Source organism: Coloeus monedula (assembly GCF_965178545.1).
Source record: "Coloeus monedula genome assembly, chromosome: 6".
NCBI lineage: Eukaryota > Metazoa > Chordata > Aves > Passeriformes > Corvidae > Coloeus > Coloeus monedula.
The window spans coordinates 60373440-60397940 of NC_138786.1; the positions used below are offsets into that span (position 1 = coordinate 60373440).

General features: G+C 43.7%; 3 protein-coding genes across 8 annotated transcripts in view; 1 reads left to right on the top strand and 2 right to left on the bottom strand.

Annotated features, from left to right (window-relative positions):
* The window catches only part of KIAA0586, a gene marked incomplete at both ends in the record, with an annotated part of 67712 nt that extends 66996 nt beyond the window's left edge, over positions 1–716 (bottom strand). Inside the window, one exon of the mRNA XM_082284107.1 lies at positions 443–716. Coding sequence (XP_082140233.1) covers positions 443–716 — 274 coding nt within the window. The remainder of the gene's footprint in view (positions 1–442) is intronic.
* A 323-nt stretch (positions 717–1039) lies between these two features.
* On the top strand, positions 1040–8353 carry TIMM9 (translocase of inner mitochondrial membrane 9). Of its 2 annotated transcripts, none has more exons than XM_082283104.1 (4): positions 1040–1160; positions 5045–5108; positions 5432–5527; positions 7871–8353. In XM_082283104.1, exons 2-4 carry the CDS (start codon positions 5070–5072, stop codon positions 8003–8005), a joined length of 270 nt encoding a protein of 89 aa, XP_082139230.1. In that variant the 5' UTR covers positions 1040–1160; positions 5045–5069; the 3' UTR covers positions 8006–8353. The 2 variants fall into 2 exon arrangements, with proteins under 2 accessions (XP_082139230.1, XP_082139231.1); XM_082283105.1 differs by lacking the exon at positions 1040–1160 and adding an exon at positions 2187–2263.
* Positions 8354–12154: 3801 nt separating this feature from the next.
* The window catches only part of ARID4A (AT-rich interaction domain 4A), a 49502-nt gene continuing 37155 nt past the window's right edge, over positions 12155–24501 (bottom strand). For 2 of the 5 annotated variants that reach the window (XR_014226509.1, XR_014226510.1), the window contains 12 exons: positions 23958–24155; positions 22742–22826; positions 22447–22579; positions 22167–22229; positions 20059–21189; positions 19458–19562; positions 17766–17981; positions 17395–17541; positions 16831–16930; positions 14629–14814; positions 13151–13294; positions 12155–12177 (listed from right to left, as the gene is read on the bottom strand). Coding sequence is in view for 2 of the 5 variants with exons in the window: in XM_082283733.1 (XP_082139859.1) it covers positions 14775–14814; positions 16831–16930; positions 17395–17541; positions 17766–17981; positions 19458–19562; positions 20059–21189; positions 22167–22229; positions 22447–22579; positions 22742–22826; positions 23958–24155 (2218 nt within the window). In the remaining 3 variants the exon portion in view is untranslated. The other 3 variants (XR_014226508.1, XM_082283733.1, XM_082283734.1) reach the window with 3 other exon arrangements.

Genomic DNA, 24501 nt, shown 5'->3' on the forward strand with positions numbered 1-24501 from the left:
GAAACTGAGCTGAAGCTTAAAAACATCAATGAATTCTGTGAGTCTCAATGAGAAACTTGATTTACAGCATGGGGAAAACTCTGAAAAACAGAACGTTATTAAAGATCCTTTAAACAGGGATGTTTAACAGGGATTAAGCATCCCTGCCGCCATGGACAGGGACACCTTCCGCTACCCCAGGTTGTTCCAATCCCCACCCAACCTGGTCTTGGACACTTCCAGGGATGGGGCAGCCACAGCTTCTCTGGGCACCCTGTGCCAGGGCCTCACCGCCTGCACAACTCGCTTCCCATGCGCAAAACAGTTCGGGAAAACAAAGTGTGCTGACAATTGCAGTACGAGAATACAAAGATTCCTTAATTACAGAACTCCTCCATGGCTGAAATCGCCTCGCAGCGCTTTCAGCACAAGCCCGAGCTGAACCCGACGGTCCCTGACACACCTGGAGCGGCGCCGGGGGAGACGCGGGGGATCCCTGCCCCGCACGGAGCCCAGGCCGGCACCGCGGCCGGGGGAGCGCGGGGAGCTCCGTCTGCAGCCGCATCCCCCGGGCAGGGCGAGACCCCGGCCCGGAGCTTCTGGACAGCGACCGTCACTTTCCTGCCGCGGCCGCCGGCCGGGGGCTTCTCCCTGCGGACGCCCGTGGAGCGGATCAGCACATCGCCGGCCGTCAGGCTGCCCAGGGAGTCCTGGCTGGAGCTGCTCTCCGCTTCCATGGGGGACGATGAGGGGTTCGGCGAGCGGCGCCTTCACGAAGGGGCGTCCGTGCGGGCCGGGCGCTGTGGTGGCCGGACAGCAGCCTGAAGGCTCCGAGGCGCAGTTCCCTCCCACGCCGCGGGCACGGCCGCCGTCCCTAAGAGCGCCCCGCTCCCGCTGTCCTGTCCTGTCCTGTCCCGTCCCGGCCCGGCCGCTCCCGCCGCCGGCACCGGAAGCGCGCGGTGCCATGGCCACGGCGTCCACTCAACGGCGTCCGGCGGGAAACGCGGGTTCGCCTCTCAACAGCGTCCGGCGGGAAACGCGCGCGCCGAGAGGGTAAATCGGGCGGCGGCTCTGCGCGCGGCCGATTCGCTGGCCCGTGGCGAATCTGCGGGGCCCGTGAGCGGCGGGCGGCCTCGTGCGCGCGCGCGTGTGGCGAATCTGCGGGGCCGGCGCGCGGGGCGGTGAGTGCGCGCGGGCCTCGGGCGCGTGAGGGGACGGGAGGGGGGACGGGCGCGCGCTCGTGAGGGACCGGGAGCGTTCCTGAGGGACCGGGAGCGACCTTGAGGAACCGGGAGCGTTCCCGTGGCCTGGGAGAGCCCGTGAGGGACCGGGAACGACCCTGAGGAACCGGGAGCGTTCCCGTGGCCTGGGAGAGCCCGTGAGGGACCAGGAGCGTTCCTGAAGGACCGGGAACGACCCTGAGGAACCGGGAGCGTTCCCGTGGCCTGGGAGAGCCCGTGAGGGACCGGGAGCGTCCCCGTGGGCCCTGAATGGGGAAATCCCCGCCCTGCACCAGGAGCTTTCGGTGGGGATAAGGGCGCTCTGTGCCCGGTGTTGGGCCGGGGCTTGGCTGAGCGAGTGACTCCTGAGGAGCTTCAATGTGCCCTTGGAAGGGAGAACTGGAGGATGGGAGTAAAAGGAAAAGACCGAAAAAATAAAGCTCGACGTGAAGTTGGTTTAGCCTCAGGTTTTGGTTTTATTGAGTTAGAAGCGTCAGTCAAGTGTGATCTCACTTAAATCGGAGAGTGCTGATGGGAAATGGTGTATTTTCCCTCAGGACTGACGCCCATACGCGTGTTCAGTGTGCTCAGAGAGGCTCCCCTGGTGCCTGAGGTCAGACTGACTCTGGTAACTCACACTTAGCGTTGGATTTCTACCTCTGATCCCTTCTCCTTCAGAGCAGGGTCCAGGCCAAATCCAGAAGGCAGTGAATGATAACAACCTGTGCACCAGCTAAACCTGGTTATCCAGCCCCTCTCTCTTCTCAGCCTCTCCTCCCTTCATTAAATGCCTCTGGCCTCTTAAAATCAATTAGTTTGGGCTTCTTTTAAATCTGATGTCCATCCAGTTGTAGCCTAGTAATCCCCCATGATAAAAGAACTTTCTCTACAACCTGTGGGGAGTTTGCCTTGACACAATTCTTTGACTTGTGATTTTTATCCTTTGACACATTTCTTTGGCTTGATGTTTTTATTCTTTGTCCTTTTCAGAAACACTTGCGTGGTGTTCTGTGTGTAACTGGAAGCAAAGGTTTAAGGAGACATTTCAGCTTTCTTTTTATGGAGTAGGTGGTACCTATACCTAATTCAGATGGTTAATGGGGATTACAAGTGTGAAGGATTTATAGTGTCTCTCCATCACTCTTCTTCCCAGAAAAATTCAGCTCTTCTCTAAAAAGTGGGGGGGGAAAAAGTCCCAAACACAGGGCTTGTTTATTTTGCTCAGAGGGACTTCTCTTAATGTTTTTTTTTAGAACACCAAAATATATTTGGAATAGCTCCAGGGCCTTTCAAGAAGGGAGATTTCCCAGTTCTTGCTTCTTTCTGGTGAACCAGCACACCCAGACTGTGTGTCCCTTGCAGCAGAGGTTTATTCAGAGATCTCTGCTTCCTGCAGTGTGAATAGCCTTGTTTAGAAGGGCAATGCTGGATTTTGAAATCGTGTTTAGTCCTCCAGGCTCTGTAGGATCAAACCTGAACCGTGCAGGAGTGGTGTGAACAGCTCTGTAGGAAGCTCTGGGGTGGGTTGGTCGAGGTGCTGAGCACTCTTTCATCACCCTTTTTAAAGCTTTTTTCAGAGTTGCAGGGAAAGAGGAGAAGCAACAGGAAATCTTGAAATAATACATTTGCCAGACTTTAGAATGAACCAGATTTGCACATTCCTGGGAATGTTCAGTAGCTGATTTATAGCTGAAGGTGCAGCAGAGCCGTGTAATTTCACTGTGGAATGTGTGAAATACCTGTACTGGGACAAGAGCTTCAGGCACTTCAGATCAGATGGTGCACTTGTGCTGATGTGAATCAGAGCCGTTCCCAGGTGTCAAAGCTTTGTGAAACTACAGTTTCAATCTGCCCAATCTTGCCAAGTTAGTCACGGAAGGACAGGCATCAGGTCTGCTATAAACACAAGTTGTGAAGCAACGCTGAGCGTGAGAAAATGGCACCAACAATTGAAGCTTGGAGCTTCCCGCGTTTGGCAGAGGACAAAAGTCTTTCCTGCTCCCTGCAGTTTCTGTTTAATTATCTACATACCCTGCCCTGAGAGAATTGTCACTGGTCTTGTTTTCTCACAGGCTGAGAAGTGAGAGTGAAGTTGCCATCACTTCTCACTGGTTACCCCAGGTGATGGGCATGTCCATTCTCCTAAAACAAATTAGGGGTTTAGGATAGAGGAGATAGGCTGGAGAGGGACTTGGGACAAGGGCATGGGGTGACAGGACAAAGGGTAATGGCTTTGCACTGATAGAGGGCAGGGTTAGATATTGGAAAGAAGTTCTTGGCTGTGAGGCTGCTGAGGCCCTGGCACAGGGTGCCCACGGAAGCTGTGGCTGCCCCATCCCTGGCAGTGTTCCAGGCCAGCTTGGATGGGGCTTGAAGCAACCTGAGATAGTGGAAGGCGTCCCTGCCCATGGCAGGGGGTTGGAATGAGATGATCTTGAAGGTCTGTTCCATCCCAAACCAGTCTGATTCAGTGACTGCCTGAATGAAAGCTGGTTCCTTCTTAGCCAGCATATCCTGTAGGTTCTCCTTCAGAATAACCCACGTGACCTGTCTGCCCACGAGGAATTCTTGCATCTTACGTCCCAGAATCATCTGTGCCCTTGGCCTCCAATCCCTGAATTGTCTCCCTGTGCAGGGATAAAGTGTGATGTTAAGAGGCAGATGTCACAATCCCTGTGCTGCTGGGAGGGGGTGTCGGGAGAGTTCACTCTTGCGAGAGCTCCCTGGTGCTATTTTTAGTTGCTTCATTTTCTTTCTGTTGTAGAAATAATTGTTACTGTCTCTTTGTTCATGTTCAGGCAGCTTGTGTACCCCTTCCCTTCCCCCTGCTGAGAGACTGCAATAGCTAAAGCTCTCTAAAACATGAGTATCTTGCCCAAAAATTGGCAAAGCATAATAGAAGATTAATTGTAAGTAGCCCTTGCTAAAGGGCTAAAAGAACTTCTTTTCCCCCAAAGTGATTGCACTTCAGTGCTCATTTTTCTTCCATGAATTGGATTAAACCGAAGGAGCTTGTTCTTGTCAACACATGATATTAGTTTGCATTATCATCTGTGATGATAGGTCTTAGATAACATGGAAATTAAGGGAAAAGGAAGATGAGGCTTCAGTATTCTAGGAAACCTGCAGGGATGCTTTCAAGCCTTAACATGTTCAGTGTGTTGGGTTAGGAATGTGAGTCTTCCTTGAGGATGCTTGTTTAAATTCTTGGATCCATGGCTGTTTACTTCTTCCCTTTTCCTTTGTCTGTTTCATTCCTGTAAGGCCATTTTCACTGTTCCGTGTTTTTCTTGCATTTAATTCACCACAGTCAATGACCACAACATTTGCTGTAGTTCAGGTGTTTGGTGCAGCTACACAGAAACCAGGCCCTGCACCTGGTGCTGCATCTGTTCAGTGACTGCCAGTTTGTATTGGCCTTTTTTCCTCACTTTTTACAGATCCCATCTAAAGTCACTGAAACTCTAAGGCTAGAAAGTGTTACGGCTTTGCTTCTTCCCCAGCTCCTGCCCTAGTTTATTTAGTAAGTTTGACAGCACTTAAAAAAACAAATAAGGTACTTTATAAGTCACTTTAGCTGTGTGAAATGCCCTAAACGTGTTTAAAGGACAGCAAATAACAGGTGGATCTGGTAAAGTTTCATACCTGGAATTATCTAGGATGTTCTTCTAAACTGAATACATTCCCAATAGATAACTTCTCTTTGAGTGAACGGCTTGGAAGTTTGCCAGCAAAGTTGCATTTAAACACACTTCAAGGATACATAAAATTCCATTCTGATGTAAAATGTTGCAGTTCATATTTACGTTTTTTATTTAAAACTCGACTTTTATCCTCACTTTTAGGTGACTGAGTCACAGGCGGTGGAACATGGCTGGACAATTATCAGAGTCTGATCAGATCAAGCAGGTGAGATGCTGCATTTGGGAGGGGTGGCTTTGAAGGTCTTGTGCTGCTCTGTCACATAGAATGGAAGGTGTAGGGCATAGGGAAGGACAAAATCTCTTGAGCTACCATCTGAGTTAACACAACCAAAATTTAAACAGGTGACCATTGACAAACAGCATGTTTTGAGTATGAGCAGCTTTTGGTGCTGAAATCTTCTGACTGAGAGTAAATTTTTCTAGTGACTTGTCCTTCAGATTCAGTGTCACCAGCTAGCCCATGCAGCTGCAAGAAAAGTTAAAACAGATTTTTTTTTTTAATATTCATTGTCCAATTTTTATTTACAGTTCAAGGAGTTTCTTGGCACATACAATAAACTTACAGAAAATTGCTTCTTGGATTGCATAAAGGATTTCACTAGCAGAGATGTGAAACCAGAAGAGGTAGGTGATGGCCTCTAATGACCCTTTGGTAGAATTGCTGTGCAGCTTTCCAATTTCAGAAGCAACTTTGAGAGTTTTGATCTTTCAGCTGGCTTAAAGCCAGGCAGCAGCCTTCAGGGGAGTGTGGGTATCTGGCATGTTGCTTCCAAGTGAGTGCCCTATCCCTGGGAGCGCTCCAGACCAGCTTGGACAGGGCTTGGAGCAGCCTGGGATAGTGGAAGGTGTCCCTGCCTGTGGCTGGGAGTGGGACTGGATGTTCTTTAGGGTCCCTTCTGACCAAAACCATTCTAGACGTGGCTCTCACACACAGAATCTGCCCAGTCTCCACTGAGTATTGGCTGCTCGTTGCAATTCCATGTGTCTCATTCCCTGAGCAGTCAGTGGAGGTTCTCGTGCCATAACTTCTCATGGATAGTAGCTCCATGGACATGGAAGCTGCCCACCTACAGCCTGCATCTCATTCTTTGAAGCATCCTGCTGAAATATTTGTTTACCTGCCCACGTTCCTGCTTTGTAGTGAGTCACAGGAACACAGCTCTGGCTGTTAAATCCACTTCCCTGCACTGCAGGGAGCTCCCTCACGTTGGCATCTCCAGAAGGATTAAGCTCTCCATAAGATTAGTCGCATGGTTTTGCTTCTTGCCTGTTGAGAGGCTGTTTCAGAGCCTAATCATTTTGTTGGTTAAAAATCTAATAACCTTTGCTTGACTCTGCTGGCAGGAAAAAAAAAGCCTAAAATTTTAAACTAACTAATTGTTTTTTGAGCATTTTCTGTGTCCTTGGAGTTCAAATCCTCACTGCAGGCAAAACTCATGTCTCCTTTCAGCTTTGGTTCTGCTGCGCTGAACAGAGCTCTTTTAGCTTCCCAAGACATTTCTTTGTTCCCTAATCTTCCCTGCATCTGATTTAGTGGAATTCTACTACAGGTCATAATTATTCTGGATCAAAGATTATTTAGGTCCAAACAATACTCTTAGATTCTTGGAGCAACCTGGTCTAGTGGGAGGTGTCCCTGCCCATGGCAGGGGGTTGGAATGACATGATATTTAAGGTCTCTCCCAACCCAGACCATTTTCTGATTGTGACATGCCTTATGTTACTTCCGTGGATTGCAGAGGGTTCGTGTCTGGTAGTACAGGAGCTACCTGTTAACAGTGGAACTAGGAAGAAACTTTCTTATGGGATGTTCTGCCTCTATTACCCATTGTGGGATTTCTTGCAGAGCACCTGTCTCTGCAAACAGGACACTAGTCTAGATGGACACTGGTCTGTCTGGTGTGGAAATTCCCATGTTCCTCTTTAAAGTTTTAGTTCCTTATATAATTAATACCCCATGCATCCCTTGACAAAACCCAGCTTCTGAGCTCTTCCCTTACACAAGTCCCACCGCAAGTCTGGAATTCCCCAGCAGCTGTCACACACGCTGCTCCCTCTGGCAGCAGAGGCTTGGGGCAGTTCCCAAAGTTGTTTTCCTAGGGAGACTTCACTGCTGCTCAGCAGGTTTGGCTGTAGCTGGTGCCAGGCTGAGGAGAGAGAAGGGCCTGGTGCTGGGTGGTGTGTGGAGCTGCTGGGGTTTTGTCTTGTTCATTTTCATCTCTTCTGCTTTTTGCATCCCTTTGTACCAAGCAGAACCAAAGCAATCTCTGGTTTCCCAGGCAAAAGGGTTGGCTTTCCTTTCTACTCGATTTTTTACCTTTTGCAGTGATAGCAAGGTTTTGAGCCATGGCACAGAATATCAAATTGGTAGGACTGTAGCTCAGAAAAAATCTCACAACTCTTTCTCTACATTTAAAGATAGAAAAAAACTACTTTAAATTTTAAAAATACTGTGGATGGAATAGGCCCTGGTATTTATTTTCCTGTCCAGCTGACTGATGTACGGTGGTGGCTTTGCTGAAGGGTAACCAAGCAGGTACCACAAGGCTGGTAGAGCCAATGGGAACAAGGGCAAAACAGGGTGAAACTGAGCTAGCAGAGAGTGGATCATACGTGGCTATCAAAACCAGTATGTGTCTGTAAGCAGAATTAAAACAAAATGTACTAATTTAATAGATTTAGTATTTATTTCAAACTATATAGTTCAATGCCACAAGAGGAGCCCAAGGACAAAAGCATGGTATCTCCTAGGTTCAAGGTGTTTTCCATGGAGACTTTAGTATGAGAATGAATATTAGAAGATGCTTCAGGCATACCACAAAAACTAAACTTCACATTTTCTTGAGGCTTGACAATATGAGATGTACTCACCTAATTGTTTATCCCTGTCTGTGGTGATATTTTGGGTCCTGGTTGGGGAAGTGTTTTAATTATTGTCTGAAGCCCTCTATTTCCCTCTTGCTGTAGATAACTTGCTCAGACAACTGCCTGCAGAAGTATCTAAAGATGACACAGAGGATCTCCATGAGATTTCAGGAGTACCATATCCAGCAGAACGAGGCTCTGGCAGCCAAGGCAGGACTGCTCAGCCAACCTCGTTAAACCAGAGCACTGTGCTCAGACTCAAGCTGTGCCAGTGTCCCCTGGGCAAGAACACATTTGGAGATTCCTACTGTCAGGACGTGTGTCCAGCAGCTCAGAGCAGAGCTGTGGGTGCTGCTCAGGCAGTGGGAGCCATGAAGGGTTAAACAGGAGCTCAGTCGTGGTGGCCTGGCAGTGGAGTTTGTTTCCACAAGGGAATGATGCGGATACAACTTTTCCCAGGGCCCACAGACTGGTGTCTGAATTTCAGGGGTGTGGGAGGGCTCACCTGCCTTTTGCTGAGACTGGTTGAGATGAATCAATGTAACATGGGGAATACACTTTTTTATTTAATTCAAATAAAATCAACAGGAGCCATACACGTGTGTGCATTCTTTCCAGAGAGCCATTTTTGGCACCCTGCTTGAAAGCAGCTTTTCATTTGCTGGAGGCTGTGCTCAGGTGCTGTAGAGTTCTGTTCATTCACTGCTGCTTTAGGAGCTGACAGATGCCAGAGGGAGCTCAGGCAGGGGTGCCCCAGATTATCTTTGCCTCGTGCCTCACCCTGTCACTTACAGGGGACAGAGTGGCAGTAGAAGCATTTGTGCCTAAGGCAGCTCCTGTGCATTCCTTGTTTCCGTCAGGGAGCCCCACGGGGTCCTCCCAACCCGGCTGCCTGGCCTGATGCACTGCAAGCACGGAGCTTGCTGCAGTTCTCTCCTTGATCCGTGTGAATGCCAGCAGGAAATACGGGGTCTGCATAGCACAGGGTCTGCTCTGCTGCTGCACGAGCCCACAGAAAGGTTTGGAAGGCAGCTGGATTGGGTTAGGATACACAGCAGTGCTTTGGAAGGATCCTGACAGCTGAAATCCTGCAGCCAGGGCATTAGTGCAGTGGAATGACAGTGAACAGGGACCCTGTGCTTCAGTTCTAACTCATACAGGAACAACGGGAACTGAACATCAGGAGCGCCAATTCTGAGATTGCACGTGATGAGGAGTGAACAAAACTCGTTCATGTCAGCTGCCAGGTTCTGTTATTTATAAAATGAAAGGCAACAGCAAGGAACCGAAAGGGCAGGAAGACTTTTTTGTTGTTACCTCTCTAGCTTTTTATTTCCAGAAGTTTGAATAATTTCCTCCCTTTTTTTATTACTACTCAGACTCCCAGCTGTCCAGGCTGTGGATTCCTGGCCCCTGAGGGCAGCACAAGCCCTGCCCCTTGCACCAGACACTGCTCTCTGTGCTGCTGCTCCAGTTCTCCCTGGAATCCTGTTCCTGTGCTTGCAAAGGTGGCAGGAACCAGTGTGATCCTCCAGTCTCACGTCCTTGTGTTTTGTACTCACTGTATCACAGCTTCCTCCTTTGCCTGTGCCTTGTTACCTTGGAGATGCGTAAGAGAGCTCACTCTGAAAGAGTGAAGGCTAAAAACCAGCCCAAATAAGGCAGCAAAAGTCTCCAATGTCCTGTTTTTTCAAGGAAGTATCAGGCTAAAACTGTCCAGATGGTTTGCTACAATCAGGCCACAAATGTTGCAGCCAATTAGAATCAATACATGCATAGTCAAGACTGAAGGCTTTCCTTGAAGCAGCTCTCTTTTTGTTAAACATTTGAAAGTAATCCATGGTTGAGATTTTCCAGTGGGTCTTCATGTGCAAGGAGCTGCTCAGAAAAGTCCCTGAAGAGTTTAACTAATGGAAGTGGAGGATTTTCATGTCTTCTGAGCAAATCACCTCGGGGCTAAAGTGACTGGGTTATAAAAAAAAAAAAAAAAAAAGGTTTTCTCTCATTTCAGCATTTGGAGGTAGGAATATATGTAATTTAATAATTAGGACAGATTTCCTGAACAAAAGGTAAAGCAAGTTTTAGATGGAGTAAGTTAATAAATTACTCACTTTCAGTTTTGGATATCTGGTTTTGTCCAAGCTCTATTTCACTCAAAAAAAGTTGTGATCTTTCAAATGCAGGTGACTGGTTGCATACAGATAACACTAATATATTTTAGCTTGAAAATAAAGTGCATCCATGTTAACTAAAGCATCCAGGTGATAAAAATAAATCATAAAATGGGATTATGGTTTTACTCTGGGATATAACAGAAAGACAACAGCATTTTCTTAAATGCTGTTAAGGGGTGTCAAGAGGAGGTGACTCACCTTGCTGAGGCACATTAGGTGCAGGAATGGATCCAGCACTGATGGATGAAGGAGCAAAGGGTGAAAAACAGGATGTTGCTGAGAAGGGAGTACTGAGAAAGCTGTGGAAAAAGTGAGCCAAAGTGGAGGTGGGAGGGGAGGGAGCAGGAGGGCAGCCTGCCAAAAACCAGCTCAATGAAACCGAGCTGGTAAACAGACACTCATTTGGAGGAGATGCTCGCTCACTGCAGCAGCGACAGGAACACAGATCCTTCCTGCTGGAAACACACACAATTACTTATCAGCCCACAGAAACCAGAACCATTGCAGCAGGAAGGGTCAAATGAGAGCCTTGCTCCAGAGTGCCCTGGACAGCAGCAGTGCTGGCAGAGGCATCAGATCAATCAGCTGGAAGATTATAATAGAGGCTCCTTGAATTCTCTCCAGGATAAAAGCAAAGCCCCAATTTATGTAATCCCCTGCTGAGAGCTTCAACTGCTGAGCTCTGTTGGAAGGCAAGAAAAGGAGTGACTGCAGTGCTGTGTCAGGGAGTGTGGATGAAACACCGAGTGTGGCTGTGGCTTGAGAGCAAGGAGGCAAATCCTCCATGCTCTGACATTCCCCGCTCTGGGAACTGGAGCTTAGCAACAGCTCTTGTTTCAGCATTTTCTCTTAGCTAGCTGGGAAGTCGGCATATGGCATTTAGAGAATCCAGTTCAAATCTTAGAAAGTCCATTAAGTTCAGCTCTGAAAATGCTTGAATGAGTCTGGCCCAAACTCTAAGAGCTGTAAAAGCAATTAAGAGCTTGTGACACTTAACCTGCATTATGGCTGCACCCTGAATTTCCAGAGGACAGCATTAAAGGAACTCAAAAATTTACAATTCTGCTTAATATTAGAGGGTTTTAAAAATGATGTTACCCTGTACAGGGATGCTGCAAGGTGCCTCTGAGCCAAAGAGGAATCACATTCTCATCAATTGTTCAGGGTTCTCCAAAGGAAAAGCAGGAAACAAGAACTGCAGCAGCAGCAGCCAAACCACAGCCACAAAAACCAGCTCCCTCCTGCACTGCCTGTGGATAACATTATTCCATAATTATTCCCACAGGATTAAGTGGGGCTGCTCTCACATTCTGAATTAAACACATTCAAATACCTGCACAGACCAACATAAAATTTTACTTCTCACTGGTTCCCCTGCCAAATCCATTTTTCCTTATCAGAAGGGGATTGTCCTGCCCACCTCAGGGCAGCCACTGCCCCCGAGCTCCTGCCCCTCCATCCATGCCACTGGGATGGCACACAGGGGTCACCTGCAGGGTGGGAAACACAGCACGTACAGAAGGAATCAAAGGTTGGGGGTTTTCTTTTTTTTTTCTTTTTAAAATAGCTTTATTTATTCATAAGGGAAATAAAGGAACATCAATAGAGATGGTTTTAAGCTACACATCCACATGAACAAGTGCCTTGTTAAAACAGAAAGAAAAAACACTCTTGTGCAATGTAACAAAGTATTTCATACAAACTCCACATCTTACCCCTCCTTATGAAACTGGCATAGCTGGCAGGAACATGGTAAATTAGGTCAAACTGTACCCAGATGAGGGATTAGAGGAGGAGTTTAGGAATAGCTGAAGACACCGACAGCGCTGGAATGGAAACGCTGGGTTACTCTCAACAGCAGGAAAAGAGAGAGACATCACCAAACCCACAGCAACCAACCCAGAGCAGTGTGTCCCTCACCACCAGGCTCAGGGGGAGGGTTAAACACGCGAGTGAGAACCCCCTGCAGGTTGTCACAGCGGTAGCAGAGCTCCAGGGCAGCTTTTCTTTGCTGGCAAACACTCAAAGAGGGAAAGTGAAGCAAAGCTTCCGTGGTTACTGCAGTGAGTGAGCTGTGCTGCTGCAATAAGGCCAAATGCCATCAAACAAAGAGACTTCTTCATGTTTGAAAACTCCTGGTGTGGGATATGCAACAGCATAAGGGTGTTAACCAATGTAAAGAGCTGCAGAGCTGAAGCAGAACCAACCTGCTCTGAGACAGAATTCAGGGTTCCTCTGCAATGTAAGGAGCAGGAAGAACAACATAAATAGCAAAGATAATTCAAAACAAAGACACCAGACAAGTCCTATTCTTAGAAAATCTGCTTTCACAATTAACACTGTTTTATCCTTCCCGTTTTCTTTAAATGACAGCACGGTGAGTATTTGTCATTGGGCTGTGGCTAATCATAAAATCCACCATTCAACGTGGCATTAAAACAAGCACAAATTCAGACCAGAAACACTGGAACACAAAACTGAATTTATATATTCCTCCAAAGCAGTGGATGGGACTAATAAATGCTTTTGGAATTTGGGGAACTCGCAGATCTCCAGAGCAAACAAAAGACCCCAAATAAATCCCAGCTACTCAGTGGTAACTGATAAAGATGAATAATTTTAAGCTCTGAGACCTCTTAAAATCCCATCTATTTGGTGTGAGGTAATATGGGAGAATTTTCTCAAAATCTGAGAGCAATAGCTTAATAGTGTGAGCTAATTATAAAATGTCATTTTCCTAAGCCCTGGAATTACAGTGAGTCAGCCTCTGGCAAAATCCCCTTTGGTTCCACTGTTTTATGTTTCCCACATCCCCAGACCTTTTATCCTGCACACCATAGCAAATAATAAAATCCCAAGACCAGAGAACGAAAAATAACCAAGATTTCAGTGCATAATTTCTGCAAAGGCAGGGGCACAGTGAAGTAAGCAGCTCAACATACTTTTGTGAACACATTAATCTTTTATTTCAGCTGGTAAATCTGGCTCCTGGCTCATGTCAGATTTCTTTCAAGCCATCAAACCAAACCTCCTCTTTTCTTAAAGACAACAGCATTTCTTAGACTTACTGCTGTAAAAGAATTCCAGTAAATGCTGCCCAGAAAATCCATTTGGCTGCCTCAGCTATCCAAGAATATTTTTAATGGGGAAAAGACGAACATGTTAAGTATTAATGTTTTTAATGTGACATTCCATCTGGTTGACAAACCTGTCTGGAGAGAAAAGGCTCTCTCAGCAGTGGATATTCTGACTGAGGCACAGGAGTTGACAATCCTTAGATTCAGATTCTCTTCCCAGCTCCACATCAAAGCCATCCTGAGTAATTTTGGTATCCATTACTGCAAGGCTCCCCCTACAAAAAAGAGAATATGCATCCATTTAAAAAATTTCTGTCTATTCTAATGCTGCACCTTAAAAAGAATTAGATTCAAGCATGCACAAAAGCACGAACACAGATTTAATCACCTTTTCTGCTGCTCCCTGTGAAGGTCAGATACATCATCCTTCATGAAGACACACATTCCTTTGCCCTTGTTATGCTTTTAATTCACTGATAATTACTACTGCAAATCTGCTTAACCTCTGTCAAAACAATGACTTGTTATTATTGTTCTGACAACTCTGCTTCTCCTGCCTGATCTCCTGATCTGTTCAGGCTGATTAAGCAAGAGAAACTTTCTCAGCCACCAGCAACCTGAGAAAGGAGCCAAAACCAAGCAGGGATTTAACTGGGTATTGCTAAACTTTCACAGTAGAAAATAAAAACTCATTAGTACAAATGTAGCTGATACACTTGATGGAAAGAAAGTGAAAACTAAAACAAGGAAATGAATCTTACCTTATGTCCTTGCATGGAAACATTCCAAGTTTTCAGATTTATGCTAACACCAAAATAAGGTATCAGCCAGCAATGTGACAGTTCTTTGTATCAACTGAAGGAAATGAAGGGAGAGTCTGATTCTCTTACAACCTTGTTCTTTTTAAGAGTGTTGCATACCACATCAACCTTTTTCTTTTTAAGAGGGTTGCATACCACATCTAATTTTTTTTTTTTTTATCTCCTAAGGAAGTTTGAAATGACATTTTGAGAAAAGCCTGTAGAGCAGAAGGCAGGAGAACAGCACAAAGACTGCCACAAGGATGCTTTATTTTTTGCTTGGTCTCAGAAACACAATATTTAATCTCTTATTTAAAAAAAATCCCAGTTCTGTATAATCATAATTACTGTGTCTTCAACAGCATAAACTTTCATTCAAAGACATTCTGGAATTTATATCAACAAGGTTTCAATAAGGGGATTATTGTAGAGTTACAAATCATAGATTTTATTAGGGTTTTTTCTTGATTTGACCTTTAACCCACGATAGCCCAATGATACCAGTTAAATCTTCTTTTCTCTGCGATACTTTTAAACATCATAGGAAACTACTGCAAACATCTACTAATAATTTAACTGATATGCTCCTTCCCAGAAAGATAAAACCAAGAAATCAGTGACATGCTGGAGGCTTTGCCAGTGGCTTAGCAGAAAGTCCACCTTTTCCTGCGGGTTTAGTGCTGTGCCAGAATAATGCCAGTTGTTTTTGGGGTGAGCAGTGCAAGGGAAGCAGGTGGAACAGGAAGCAAAGGAGCAAGTTCTCTCTGCCAGTGGGTTGGAATGGGTTTCCATGTTCCACAGGAGCATACCTGGAACCTTCCAAGCAGTGTTTTAAACATTCCTAAGAGACAGGAGCAGCAGTCAGCTGAGAACACACGTGGGGAACATCCAGAGCGAGGCACAGACGGGCAGCAGCTCCTCCGTCCTCTGTGCTGGGAGTGCCTCTGTGCCTGTTTCAGATCTCACAGTGTGCACACAGGTTAGATACCAGAGATCTGCACAACATGTAATTAAACTTGTTACTTCCCCAGATTTTAAATTTGCTTCTGCAGATATTAAACATGTGACCCATGCTACTTCCTTTTAAATGAGTATTGCTTTTTATTCGTAGCTATTATAAGATTAACAAGTAAAAGTTAGCTCTGAAAAAAGTCTTTACAGTAATTTATGGAGATTAACTTTCCTATTTAGGGTAAAGTCCAGACATTTACAAGAACAATCACTTAAATAAAAATAGAATATAAAGCCTATGTTTAAAACATGGCCTTTATTAGCACTGTCTAGTGAGCTCCATATTTATCTTACATTGAAATAGTTCTGCTCTGCTGAAGAAAAGACAGAAAAAGTGCATTTACAAGAGTACTTTTTCTTTAATTTTCTGCGAAAATGGAAGGAATTGGAATCACAAGTTGACAAATGTTGTAAAATGAAATTTCAAGAAACATCAATTTTAGTAATGCTACGCCATCACTAGTGTTTCCTCCTGACCTTCTGCCGTGTGGAACCAGAATATCCCGATATACAGTCTAGAGCATCTATGTTATTACTCTACAGCATATTAAACACAGAAAAAGGGGTTCAGACCCCCTTTCAATGTACAAACATGAATAAAAAAATTGATTAAAAAATCACTTTTTATACATAATGTATATGCAAACTGCTTTAAATACATGGGTTTGGAAGAGTTATTTACAACCTGCATCTGCCCGTGGGACAATCCACAGGCAGAGCACACACAGTTGCTTTCCTTTATTGGTGCATCTCAACTTTGGGAGATATAAATTTATTCGGCAGTACAGCAAACACAAGAACTTGTGACAAAGCATCTTAAGGGCAACCCAATAAATTTTGTTCCTCCAAACAAGGTTAAGTACTAGGACTGCCAAAGTTTCCAAATAAAGTTTTAGTTGAACCCAGATGCCTGCTGGCAGATCTGTGTGGTGGAGGATATGTAGACAGACCCATTGGAAGTACAGGCTTGGCTACTGGATAACTCCTCCTGAAGAACCAGAACTGATAAGGATGTTTTGTCCAAAGAGTGAACTAACCTAGAATTTTTTTTTCCAATTTTATTAATATTTTAAAAAATACATAAAAATACAACATCCAATGTCTGAATAAATATATTTAACAAGTCGCAAGATACCTTATTTTACACAAAAATTTCAGCTTTAGAAATCTTGTTAAATAAGTTCATTGTTGTTATATATTTCATTTTTCGTCTTTTTGTAACAAAATAAAAACTCTGAAATTACATAGAAAAAAGACAAAATATTTTTGTCAAGGGATAAGATAGTCCACTGAAAACCTATTCACAATTCCACTGTAAACATTAATAAACATTAAAACATTTGCATAATTGTGTGCTCAAAAATCCTATAAAAAGTGGAAGACTTATTACAACTGTAGTTTTCAGTCAACTACACTTCCTTTCACAATTTATTTTGTCCCATTTACAGCTTTAAAACTGGGCACATTGCTGAACACATACTTTGGCAGTTCTGTATAGCAAGTGCTTCCACAAAGAGGAACTACTCACCAAGAGTTACCCACAGCTCGGTGAAAGTGCAGCAGTTACTCAGTTCTTTTGGATAATACTCTGATGTCTGCTTGGTGCACTTGCTTTTTTTTTTTTTTTTTTTTTTAAGATCACCCTAGAACACCTGAATGCTTCATTGGACATAACTTTTCAAATTTCATAAGTGCCCTTTCTCTGTGTTAAGAAAAACAAAACAAAACAAAAAGAAACAAACAAGAAACAAAAACAAACACAATGACAAGGATGTCACATTGTGCCTACAAACCTTCAGTTACCAATGAGCTTAAGTTCTCTGAACAGTAAATTAAACAAAAGAAGAGGGTAGGAGGGGGGAACAGGTACAGTCCAGCAGTGGAAGTGTGTACAGGATATACTTGGCAATGTCAAACCAGTTGAGTGCTTTCTGTGGCTGAATTTCAGGGTTTATGTCCATGGCAGCAAGTTGCTGGCAAGGCAGAAAATGTTTTATCACCTGCATTCGACAGCCAGCACGTTCTGGGGAGGAGAGGATGACGAGGGGCTCATTCCAGTGTCTGAGGAAGCAGATGACATGGATGCTCCTGTATGTGACACTGAACATAGAGAACAACAGATCAGCAGCAGGTTATCGAAGTACAGCTCACAAGGAAGGCTTCCTTGGTTATTAGGTTGTTTAAAAAAACATCAAAGCAGCAGCACAGGCACAAAAAAACTGATACAGAGGTTCTGCCAATTGCTTTCACTGCTGTATTCACAGACACAGGATTAGCTTTACCCAATTATTGAAACGGTAACTCAGATGAGTCATTGCACTAATGGAAAACACTTGCACTAGGAAGCCCAAGTTTCTAATACACAGTTATAAAAGGCAGCAAACGTTTCTGTCAGGTTCAAGTTCTGAAAAGCCACAAAAATTCTTTCTAAATATGTATGCAAACAGATGGTAACACTTTCCTTTCTTCAAAAATATCATCAATTAAACTCAAGTTGCTTTGAGTTATGCATTTCCAAACAAATTAACTCCTCATGGGAAACACAAAGCAAATCTCAGCCTTACCTTCTCTGTCTTTCTTTTTTAATCGTTTCCTTCTCCTGTCTATGGTTGCTACTTCTGACTTCAAGGACATGTAGTATTTTCGTATCTCCTGTAGTTTTTCTTGTAGGAAGGAGATCCTTTCAGTGCTGCTCATATTGTCCAGTTCATCTGTAAATGGAAAGAAGAGAAAAAATAACTTCATCAAGGTGATTTTAAACAAATGAATGCATTTCTTAAGAGGATGTAGGACACAGCATGGAAGAAAACCCATTTCTATAACTATGCCAGAAAAGGCCCACACCTAATTTAGAATGCTAAAATTTGCATGTCTTTCTTTCAGAACAAATTTTCTCACAAATTCCCTGTAATCAAGTCTTTGCAAGAATCCTTACTGAGCTGGAAGCTCCATTTGTACACTCTGGGTGAAGCATTCTGGTGGTGGTGCTTCTCCCTGTGTTTGTCCTTCTCTCCATCTTTGATGTGAGGGGAAATCACCCTGGCAGGGGAGCGGGCAATCTTCTGTGGTTTGGATGCATTGATGTGTTTGACAGGAGTACATTTACTGGAACTGTCCAGGACAGGGAGGTCTTCACTGTCACTGCTTTGTCCTGCAGGAAGAAGAATTTAATTTGGATTTAAAACCTCCACCTTGACATATTTACAATTGTGGTTATAATAAAAAAATAATGATTAAGAAAAAATGGATGCTTCTTGCTCAGAAGATCCCAGAATGCATCCAAGGAATAATGGCCTCAGATTCTATGAATAACCTGACCAGACACAACATGCACTGAACTCTCAAGTGTAATAATCATGGTTGACGCAGGAGAATTCAAGGGCTGACTAGACCTAGTTAAAAAGTGATAGCCAAATTTCTTTACAGAAAGAATAAATAAACATACCAAAATTAGAATATTAGAGCACTGATAAACTATCTTACATCACCTATTTTAGCTTTCTAATATAAAGCAGACACTAAAATCCTTTTCTGAAAGATTATAAGCCTGTACTACTATTGGTAGGTAGCACATGATTGTATTTAGTTATCAAACTGCTTTACATATCTAAAGGAACAGTTCTGAAACATGACTAAAACAACAGAAGTTTAACACGTAACTGAAAATTTTTAGCTCATCTATTCAAATATTTTAGATTCCCACCATAACTGCCAAGTTTTCCCCAGGCATGTTAAATATATCTGAATAGTGTATGTCAGATAATTACTATTTTAGTCTGATATTTAAAAATATAACAGTGTTGTCACAAGGGCCAAAACCACTGACTCATTCATGCAATGATTGTCAAAAATTTTGTGACAGGAGGGAATGTTCTTAAGCTGAAGGAGGGCAGGGATAGATGGGATATTAGAAAAAAATTCTTTATTATAAAGGTGCTGAGGCCCTGGTCCATGCTGCCCACAGAAGAGTGACTGCCCCATCCCTGGCAGTGTTCCAGGCCAGGCTGGATGGGGCTTGGAGCAACCTGGGATAGTGGAAGGTGTCCCTGCCCATGGCAAGGGGTTGGAACAAGATAATTTTTAAGGTCCTTTCCAACCCAAACCATTCTGTGATTCTATGAAAAATGAGCTACAGAAACACAAAAATCCAGATTTCTGTAACAAGTTATGAAATAGTCAAATGCTTGAAAGAAAAGCTGGACAAGATTCCTTTGGATGAAAAGCTGTTCTTTAGCAAACATTTTTCCGTACTTCATAATGGCAATTTTTTTGCCATGAGAAACACCTATTTTAAGACTTTAAATGTGCCCTCTCCCAAATTCATAATCAATCCAATACATAAAAATCAGCATAATGGTAAATATTTAGTAACTGCTAATATAAATAATAATTTAGATGTTTTTCCTAAGTAATATAAAATAGCCAAGAGATTTCCCAGTTACATTGCTACTGCAGAGCTCAGAACTTCTCTCCAGTTTATCACCAATAACCAAGATGATTAAAATTAGAAACCTTGAGAGGGAAGCCCCATCCACTGGAAATTAATTGTAACAGTGAGAACAGTAGGCTCTTACACGTGTTTACAGGACAGGATAACCTTCCCCCTCCTCCCCCTGCAGGAATATACCTGTTCCATTCTTTTCATTTTTGGCTGCAGCACTGGTTCGCTTTGGAGTTCGCTTTTGCTTTTTTGCCAGTGTTCCACTATTACTGTCACTGGGTCTTTTTTGACCTATGAGAGAAGAAAAAAAAAAAATCAAAAATAAAACATAAGACACCTCAAATACTTCTACTACTAAAAAGCTCTTTTTATAAGCAACAAAGAAGTCTAAAACCAGACAAGCTGAGAGAGTTGAGGCTGTTCAGCCTGGAGAAGAGGAGGCTCTGGGGAGACCTTAGAGCCCCTTCCAGGGTCTAAAGGGGCTCCAAGAGAGCTGGAGGGGGACTTGGGACAGGTTGCCCAGAGAAGCTGTGGCTGGCCCATCCCTGGCAGTGTTCCAGGCCAGGCTGGACGGGGCTTGGAGCAACCTGGGATAGTGGAAGGTGTCCACGCTCATGGCAGGGGACTGGAACAAGATGGGTTTTGAGGTCCCTTCCAACCCAAACCATTCCATGATTCTATAACCAGAAGACACAACAAACCAGCCATTTTTAGCCAAGTGACACCAGTCTCAAGACACCTTCAGCAATGATTCCAGCAGGGAATGACTCCTCCAGGAAATGCTTACCTTTCTCTCCCATCTCCCTCTCTTGCCCGGCGATGCTGCAATTGCTCGACGTGGTACTGGCTTCAAATCCATTGGCAGACTCGCTCTCACAGAGACCTTCCTGAGACTCTTCTGCCACACTGTCCACCTCAATGGTCATGTCACTCTCACTCTTGATGCTGCGTGACTCGTCCTGGCTGAGGGCCAGGGGAGAGGCCACCGGGAAGCTCGAGGTGACGGTGGGGGCTAAGGCAGAGGGGGCAGAGTTGGAAGCATTGGGGTCTGGCTTTTCTGCTATTGTGTCTTCACTGCTGCTCTTCTCCTTCTCATCCAAGTCATCCAGGTCTACTTCATGGCACAGCAAGGTTTCAGGACCAATCTGAGGCATTGTGTCATCTTCATCTTTTAAGGGAAGGCTCTCGTTCGCTTCGGCCGGACGTTGGAAGCTGTCGTTCCTCAGCTCTGGGCCGTGTGGAACCGATTCCGCCACCAGGGATGGCATCTCCTCGTTTTCAGTTCTGAGGGACTCCTCAGCATTCAGCCCTCTACATTCCTCTGCTCCAGTACATTCATTGGTCCTCTCTTCAGATACAATATTTGGCACTTCCATCTCACTCTCTCGTCGGTTTCTCTTCTCAGGTGATGCCTGTTCCAAAGTTTTCCTTTTCAAAAGCTTCTTATCTTTTGTGGAAGGTTCTGTTTCACTTTCAGTAGTGCTGGAAATGTCTTTACAGTCCAAGGAAGACACATCTAATCTTTCAGGTTCTGTAAGAGACTCATTTGCCACCTCTTCCTGGCTTCCTGGTGCAATCTTTGCATTCTCTAATGACGGATCTTTTGTCTTGCTCCTTCTCCCTTTTCCCTTAGGTGATTTTTCAACCTCTCTTTTGATTTCTTCCATTTGATCCGTTTTATTTCCAAAAATTTGGACAATTTGTTCACTTTCCTCAACTTCCAGTTTCAGTGTTTCTAGTGGCTGTACTTGAGTCCTGTCGTTTTCTTTCAACACATGAGAAATCTTTGGGTTTTCCTCATCCAGCTTCTCATCACGGAGTTTTTCACTTTTTTCCAGTTCTGAAGTTTCTGGAGAAAATTCTTCATTCAAATTCTTTTCAGATGACTCATCTGCTTCACTGTCAGATGTGCCAGAGTCTAAAAAAATTTTTAAAAGAAGCAAACAGCACCCTAAATAATTAATTACAACACGACTTCTTATTTGAACCTCACAAAAGCCCCTATTTTCAGTAATCTGCGGTGTCAACATCAGTTTACAATAATAACATTAAACTTAAAAAATCCTGCATTATTCAACACACTTGCTACAGTTCTATTTTTACCTAAAATTTCTACAAAACTGCAGAGTTGAGGGAGCATCTGGATGATGCTCTTAACTCAGGTGATTTAGTTCAAGTCTACGATTGTCCTACTACTATTTCCCAAATAATCCAATACAAATGAATTACATTTTATAGCAGCAAAAATAGTTTTACACATTCTCCTGATCCCATGGATATTGCCTCCTCCATGTGACAGTACAAAACCAAAAATCAACACTTCTCCCCTCCATGCAGAGGAAAAAACCCAACCCAAACCCAAAAATAAAACCCCTCTACATCCCAATATGGACTCATTGCTAAGATATTGTACAAATGATGCACCACGCAGAGAGCAGGCTTTAGTACATTACCAGATTATTCAGGGATCTGTACTAAAAGGAGACCGTGATTTCATTTCAGCTCTTGTTCAGAGAGGCTTAGAAATACCAAAGACGTTGCTGCCATTTGTGTATAATTAACTGCTCTGCTGGATGATGTAGTATTGAGGTTGAAGACTTAATTAGCACAATTAAGACTATCATTGTAGCACTGGATTTGGTCTGTTCAGGACTGAAAGGCTCTGGCTGAAGAACATGGAATCACTTGTACAGTCACTGCTCCTCAGTGCACAAACTGTGCTCCTCAGCAGTGTCAGCTCAACTACTTCCTCAATAAATTTTACAAGGAGAAAGGAAAAAAAAAAAAACACCAACTAAAAAAGAAGGTTTAAAAAAAAAACCAAAAAAACCAAACCTCTTTTCAAAAAGGTACTGAAAAAACCTCCATAACATACACAGGGCTGAGATCACTCACCGTTTGATCCTCTATCAGAATCAAACATTCCTGAGCTACGTCTCGTCTGCCTGCGAGGTGTTGCTAAAATTAAAATCGAAAGAATTAATGTTCATCGAGCGGAACGAGCGCCGAGCGTTTGTGCTGTGGCAGCGCCGGGCCCGAGGGACCTCAGAGCTCACATGCAGCTCCAGGCCACAACTCCACCAGGGCACCACCAGGGCACCACGGGGACCCTGGGATCCAGCTGGGAATGGTGGGGAGCACACGCTGCTCCCTGCACCTCTGGAGCCGGATTTACCTTCACTGTTGGGCGTTTTGGGGAGGCTGCAGGAAGTGTTGGATGGAAGAGTGGATTTCAGAGGGGGCCGCCCACGCTTGGATTTTTGTTTCTCCTCGTCCTTCTTCTCATCCTTCTCACCATCTTCTTTATTCTGCAGGGGACACAACAGATTTTTATTAATGTTTCACTGCTGATTATCAAACTTTTTGCTCCATTAAAAAACTACACTGTGGATGGAATAACTTTTTTTCCTTTTAAACAGGGACAGTGCTAGCCATTAAATACAGCACTACAAACTTATTGAAATCATTACTTTTGTTTTTTTCTTCTGCTTTCTCTTTGGTCCTCCTTTTTCCACAGGCCAGATAATCCGATCAGCTTTCACCCATTCATCATACCTGAAAGAGAATAACAACGTGCTGTTATCACTGCACATAAAAATGTTGTTTGAATAGGAGGATTAAAAGAGTTGAATTACACAAAATATTTATTAGGTAGGAAAAGGCCAACACCAGGCTGGACAGGGCTCAGAGCAACCTGGTCTAGTGGAAGGTGTCCCTGCCTGTGGCAGGGGGGTGGAATGAGATGGGCCTTAAGGTCTCTTCCAACCCAAACCATTCCATGACAGCAGAGCATGTATTTACAACACATGCAGCATCTGGCCTTAGAAAGATTAATGACATGTCTAGTCCAAAAAAAAATCTTATGGGATGAGGGAATGAAGGTACAAACTGCCTTGTCTCTCACCACAAAGCACTGGAACACTCAGGGGACTGACTCAGCTCTAAAGTGTCAGTTATTCCACATCATACACGTAAGACAGTTTTCACCACACCATGCCTCAGCAGGAAAATGTACCTTTTTTTTGAAAGGTGAAGTTTTTCAATTATGGCAACAAACTGGATGAGATTCTGAAAAGCACAAACACACTAATGCTCCTCAAAATCTCCTGAGGTACAAATAAGGTAAAGGGACACCTGTAAATATTTGGGGAATAGTCCCACACTCAAACTTCATGTTGCCATAGAAAGAAATTTGCTTATGGATTTGGAATACCACGAGTCATACACCAGAAGTATATAAAGTAGCACAAAGATTGGCTACCAGGAGAAGCATTTTTACAATCACAGTTAACATTCAATACAAGAACATATTTTGCTGCCAAAATTCCAGTGCTTAATACACTTAATTGTAATTATCTTCACCATTATCAATGGCTCCTTTAAAAGAAAGTCTGCTAGTGCTAACACTGACAGACACAATAAATATCAGGGATACTCCTGGAAGGAGTGAGGATTACTAAGCCAGATGGACACTTGGAAAAATACAAGTATATTCTGACGTTTCAATGCAACACCATGAACAAAATCACTGACACTGAAGAGTGTGAAAGAGTCAGAGCCTGTTGTGTTGATAATTCAATTTGAAGTCACGCCACTGACCAGCTCCCACTTTATTTCCTTAAAAACAAAAATTTCTTTTGCAAAAGCCTTTGAACAAAGAAATGAAAGGCAATTTGTTATCCTCACCTTACATTCCAACCGTAGTAATGAACTAAATATAAAACTTCTCCATCATCAATTTCTGTGCTTTTAATACTGGCTTCATAAATTTTTTGAGTCTTCCCACGTCCATATTTTACTTTCACTTTGGTTCCAGTCAGGCAGGGTTCTGTGTCCTCCTCATCCTCTTCACCTTCTGATTCTCCTTTGTTCTCAATTTCTTCCCTGCAGTAAAATGCCCACTAATTAGCAACAATCATATTTTAACATTTAAAGAGAGTAGTCAAGGTAGAAAAAGGCTGCGAGAAAAAAATAAATTCATTTTCTGCACCCTGTCCTGTCTCTGAAGCTCGCTCAGAAACAGATTTTTTTAAATCAAGAACAGGACTTAGGGAGAATAAGGCTAAGTGCCAAAAATATCCAGAAAATTATATTAAAATTTAAACATAATTTATAAAGTGTGCAACTACCTCAAAGCTTATTTTTTAAATTAATATTTTGATTATACCAAGAGGAATAAAAGTTAACTCAGTGTGTGTCTCCTGAACAGGATGGAAGAACTAACTTCACT

Excerpts from the sequence above, each read along its gene's own strand:
- TIMM9 (XM_082283104.1), top strand. The coding sequence starts at position 5,070 with ATGGCTGGACAATTATCAGAGTCTGATCAGATCAAGCAG. Across the intron at positions 5,109-5,431 it reads AGTCTGATCAGATCAAGCAG|TTCAAGGAGTTTCTTGGCAC; the intron begins GTGAGATGCTGC and ends TTTTATTTACAG. Across the intron at positions 5,528-7,870 it reads GAGATGTGAAACCAGAAGAG|ATAACTTGCTCAGACAACTG; the intron begins GTAGGTGATGGC and ends CTCTTGCTGTAG.